At 36.8% G+C, this 5,851-nt stretch overlaps 1 protein-coding gene across 1 annotated transcript; it reads left to right on the top strand.

The window, feature by feature from the left end:
* The first annotated feature begins 3,718 nt into the window (after positions 1–3,718).
* Positions 3,719–4,465, top strand: LOC128508918 (histone H1.11R-like). The gene has a single exon (XM_053480405.1). It carries the CDS (start codon positions 3,757–3,759, stop codon positions 4,285–4,287), a length of 531 nt encoding a protein of 176 aa, XP_053336380.1. The 5' UTR covers positions 3,719–3,756; the 3' UTR covers positions 4,288–4,465.
* Positions 4,466–5,851: the final 1,386 nt, after the last annotated feature.

The following is a 5,851-nucleotide window of genomic DNA, read 5'->3' as shown; positions in this document are numbered from 1 at the left end:
GCACAGAGCACACCACAGAGGAAGGGCCAAAGGGCCTCCTCCATTCGTCAGCGAGGGCGTCGTGCTTCCTTCTCCTCCGCCTCTATTCGACAGCAAGGAACTTCCTTCTCCTCCGCCTTTGCTTGACGGCGAGAACGTTGCGCTTCCTCTGCCTCCGCTCGACAGCGAGGATGTCGCTCTTCCTCTTCCTCGTCCTCTGCGAAGACTGGCTCCAAGACATCGTGCCCGCTTATCAGCCCGGCTCCAAGGATGTCGTGCTCGCTCCTCAGCCCAGCACTGAGGACATCATGCCCATGTCGCCGCCATGCTCCGACACTCCAATGCTCCGACGCTCCAACCAGCGTCACACGGTCACACCGGTGAAAAGGGGAGGAATCTCTCTGTTTGATTTGAACTACATGTACCAGGATGCACCTTGGTCAGGTGATGGGAGCTTTCACCTGAACCGAGGCGACTCATCAGTGTAAGCTAGTATAAATAGCCTCTTTATGTTGAGCCAGGCGTCTAGCATTTATTGTTATGGTTATTGTTATAGTTATTATGGTGATTGTGTTTCGAGTAAAGTCTTCAGTTGTGCTTCAGTGTATTGTTTTAATTTTTGTTTATAGTTTTGTAAAATATTTAACACATCTCTAACATTACGGTCAGGGATAGCGAGGCTAAATCCAGCAGCCCACCACATCCCACATCATAATATATTGGCTAATTAAAGTGGAGATTCTTTTTTAAAACCACATACTAGTATAAAAATATAACACAATACAAAACATAAAAAAAGTAGCACTGAACATATATTGGGTCATATTTGTAAAACAAAGAAACAAGGGAAAGAACAATAAGACAAACAACATATTAAACTATGTATAAAAACAATATTTTCAGTGACCAGTAGTACCAGTCTTACAGAGACCCAGGAGGCGTATAAACAGTTTGACAGCAAAATTAGACATTTTGGCAGTATTGTGATTTTTTACATTTATTTCAAAAGATACAAGACAATATTGCCAAAATGTATCATTTACTGGCTGTTAGCATTGTCTCTTATTGAGTCACAAGGGTGTTAAAAAGCATTCAACATTCAAAGTTATTTATATCAGTGTAAAGTTAGTGTGGTATTAAAAGTGCTATAACTCCACCTGCCAAAGTTTCATCCCAGTGGAACAATCTGACTACATGTGCAGTGCCATGAAAAGTATTTGCCCCTTCCTGATATATATATATATATATATATATATATATATATATATATATATATATTTTTTTTTTTTTTTTTTTTTTTTTTTTGCATATTTGTCACACTATGGGTGGAATTTCACCTTAACACTGTATGTGAAAAGACAGATTGGTCTTTTTGTTTGTGAGATATCATCTTGATGCAGTGTAAGATATACCTCTCATCAGTGTACGCTGCAAATGCAGCAGGGTCGGTGATGATGAACCAGTGCCTGCTGATGATGACCAACACCTCTCCCCTGATATACCAGAGCCAAGTGAATTGAGAAGAAGAATTGCAATCAAACTGAACAGGTAAGCTGGAATAAAATCAGTAGCAGCATTAACTCATGCTAGTAATTATTATGGTAGTCAATATTACTTCAAAATAATGTTTCTCAGCATTATTTTGAATTATTATTGACTACCATAATAATTAAAATAAGTAACTAGTTTACTAGCATAGGCTAATGCTGCTACTGATTTTATTTCAGCTTACCTGTTTAGTTTTATTGCCATTCTTTTAAAAATATTGTCTTTATAGATTTATATGTTGTTTGTCGTGATGCTTTTTCCTTTGTTTCTTTGTTTTACTAATATGACCCAATATATGTTCAGTGATGCTTTAAACAATATATTTAAATAGCATTGATTTCTGTATTGTGTTATGTTTTTATACTAGTAACTGGTGTTAAAAATGTATCTCGACATTAATGAGCCAATGTACTATAATGTGGGCTGCTGTGGGCCAGGAAGTCCAGGGCCACTTTTTGGTCCCAGTCTGCCCCTGCTGATAAGGCAAACCAGACAGTTATTCAAGTGCACAGGACAGATTCAATGACTAGCAAAGGAAATACAACCTCCGCTGGGCATTTTTAACAATAGAGTCAATGTAATTGTCCCACTTCATGACCAGAGGGATGGTGAAGCCCAGGAGCCCGAATGACTCTACTCCTGCCACTTGATGGTGGAGGTAAGTGTAGGGGAGTGTATCCTAAAGTCCCCAAACATTATAACTGTTTTGAGTGTGTTCAGCTCCAGGTTGTTGTGACTACACCAGACAGCCAGCTGCTCAATCTCACTTCTACAGTATATGCAGACTTGTAACATTCCTGGATGAGGACTATTACTGTAGTGTCATCTGCAAGTTTCAGGAGATTGACAGAGAGGTTTGCAGAGGTGCAGTCATTTGAGAAGAGCAATGGGGAGAGAATGCATCCTTGGCCATAGCCAATGTTGATGGTGCAGCTACTGGACTTAAATTTCCACAGTCTCACTAGTTGCCAGTCTGTCAGAAAGCTGGTGATCAAATGACAGATAGAGCAAAGAACCGAGGCCTGGGTTAGATCGGTCTGGAGCAGTGCTTGGATGATTGTATTGAAAGCTTACATGAAGTCCACAAACAAAGAAAGCCTGAAAACTACTATTAATATTTGAGGGATTAAACCAGGACATTTTACACTTCATAACGTTATCATTCAGATTCAAATTCAAATCATGACACAAAATTAAAGACAATTCTTAGTGAATAAAGTTTAGGTCACTGATTCCATATGTGCTTTCACTTAAATAAATGAAAATAAATGTCCTCGGTAAAAGTAAGAGCTCTTTCAGTTAAAGTGAAAACAACAGAGACTGGACAAGAAGAGATAACTGCCAAATTTCATTACTAAAATATTTTAGTATTTCAGTAAATTAGTAAAATCACTATATAATATGTCGCTGAATAAATCACTGATCACTGTGAATATACTGTATGGTACAGTGGTTCTGTGTAAAATCAAATTGAAGCTGTGCAGTAAGGCAGTCTGCAATAAATGATAAACTGTGATCATTTTAACTGTTATTTTTACTATAATATTAACCAATAATATACCAATATAATATAATATAATAGGCTATAATATAATATAATATAATATAATATAATATCATATAATATAAACTATTAACTTATAAACAATACATACATACTATATAAAACCGTTACAATTATTTTACAAGTTTACAGGTTCAAACGAATTATACAGATATACTATAAAATGATAAAATAATATCCGATTGGTGTTCAAGTCAAACTGGGACATGTGGTGTGGTCCGGAGTTGGCAACATTACTATTAAGTATCCTTGATAATTTATGCCACAAGTACTGTTAAACATTAACAATAAGCCTTGTGTTGATTTAGCGAGCTTCTAATTTAATTTAAAGACAAAAACACGACATTTGAACCGTGAACATTAGTTTTCGGTCAGCTCAGTGGTTAAGGCATTGGACTACGGTTCGGAAGATCCCAGATTTAAACGCCACGACCAAGTTGCCACTGTTGGGCCCTTGAATACTTCACCTTAAATGCCTAAATGTAAATGCAATATAGGACACATCCCACAAAGACTTCTAACTTGTCTTACTTTTTGGCGTAATAAATCTAATTGATTAAGAGAGTCAATTTCAATTTCGACGTAATAATTGTTCAGACATCGTAAACATTCACACCAAGAAGACACAAGACATTCGCATCGAACTATTTCAGCGCGCACAAACGATGGCACGGACCGCGAGGAGACGGTCAGTCCCCACTGCCAGAACAAGAAAAAGAAGATCGAGATTAAAGGCCGGAACGAAAGTTTCAGATCTCATTCTGAAAGCTGTGGCTGCGTCTTACGAGCCCGAAGGCGTGTCTCTGGTCGCGCTGAAAAAGGCGCTCGCGGGCTACGGGTACGACGTCAAGAAGAACAAATCGCGCGTTAAGCTCGCGCTCAGATCGCTGGTTAAGAGAGGCTTGCTCGTGCAGACCAAACGGACCGGAGCGCGCAGACCTCTCAAGGTGAGAAAACGCGCTGCGGTGAGGAGGCCAGCCAAGAGGCGTGCTCTGAAAAAATCTAAAGGGGCCAGGCGTAAAAGAGCTACTAAAAGCACATCCAGGAGAGTGAAGGGGAGGCGGAGGAGGGCGAAGAAACGTTCAGCAAAGAGAGTTACCTCTAGCCGAAGAAGGAAGGTGAAACCTGCGAAACGTAAAGCAGCAAAACGCAAAAGAGCTAAGGTAAGGAGAAGGAGAGCTGCCAAGAAGAAGTAAGAGACACCATCATCCTCCAAAAAGAATTTTACTGACAATCAACCTAAGGACAAAATATCACAAAATAAGGACAACACAACTGAGACACGAAAGGAGGCAATTAAGCACAACCAAATCGCTAGTGAACATATTGAGAAATTAAAGAACCCAACAACCATCACTGGCTCGTCTCAATAAATACAACTCAACGCAGACATCTCAAGTAACTTTGGTTTATTTAATATGAACTAAAACGAAAAAAAATCTATTAGACATTTTTAATGTAAAAAAAACATCTCCATCAGAGACTGAAAATAAAGCAAATCAATGATTTGCTTATTATAATTAATTGTAGTATTTCCCGTTTCTTTATTTTTTTAATCAATTAGTCTTTAAATGTCATATCCATTCATTCAAGTGTCATAAAATCAGCACAAATAGAGACTAGAAATGGTCTGCCATGTGAAAGGAAAATGTGAAATCGCTGTTCCTCACGAACTAAGATCGAGAAAAAAATGGACACTGATGGAGTGAAAAACAAATTGGACACATGAAGACGCCTTGATTTATATCGACCAAGATCGTGCTGGTGGTGTGGATATTCTCTAATGATTCAAATGAAATAACTTCATATAGAGAAATATTTCCCGGAAGACTGGCGACTGTATATACAAATACAAACAAACAAACAAGCCAAGCAAAATAAAAAATAAAAAATTCATGTTCACACCCTGCCTGATAAATATGCAAAATTAGAATATAAAAAATATAAGAATTATTAACTTTGGGTTTCTGTATTATTCAATATTATTCTATGTGGTGATTTTAATTTTAATTTGTGGTGATTTGTGGTGTCAAATCAACGACAAAATTCCTAACATAAGCATATAAGTACCATAAGAAGGGCAATTGTGTGTAATATCTACAATTTAAAAGATACATTTAAAGAAAATGACTTTCACATTAAAAAGGTTTAAACGGGAAAGCATCATATTTATTTATCTAGATCAGTACGAATTGCCGTGTATAAAACTGAATACCTTACAGAATTTTATCATTTGGATGGTTTAAAAATGGTCACATGTTTAAAAATAAGGGGCTTTACATGATCCATTTGCGGAAATTTAACGCATTAAGCAGTTTTAACAAGAACAAGTACCAATTTAATTTAATTTGTTGACCCCACCATCAAAATAAATAAATAAATAAATAAACGAGTGAATCAAGTAGATCATGTTAGCCGAGTAGATCATGTTAGCCTTAAACCAAACAGAAAAAAGACAATCATGATTTAGATTACCTAAAGAACATTAAATCCGAATTAACTGAGGAAGATTAACAAGGAAGTCATAACAGCACAAATTAAAGCTGGAATGAACACATCCAGCTTAGGAAACCCACAAATATTTTTTATAACGATAAAAAAAAAAAAAAACTGAGAGTGAAATAAGAAAGGAATTAGGGACAATGAATGGAAATTTTATTGAAAATGAAAAATTGTGAAAACAATACAAGACTCTGTATCCAAAATTAATATAAACATATCCTTTTTAAATTGACATGTCCTATTTTAAAAACATCAAGT

The sequence above is a fragment of the Clarias gariepinus genome, chromosome 21 (genome assembly GCF_024256425.1).
Source record: "Clarias gariepinus isolate MV-2021 ecotype Netherlands chromosome 21, CGAR_prim_01v2, whole genome shotgun sequence".
NCBI lineage: Eukaryota > Metazoa > Chordata > Actinopteri > Siluriformes > Clariidae > Clarias > Clarias gariepinus.
The sequence above is the reverse complement of the archived record's forward strand: the minus strand, read 5'-3'. Positions and strand labels throughout refer to the sequence as shown.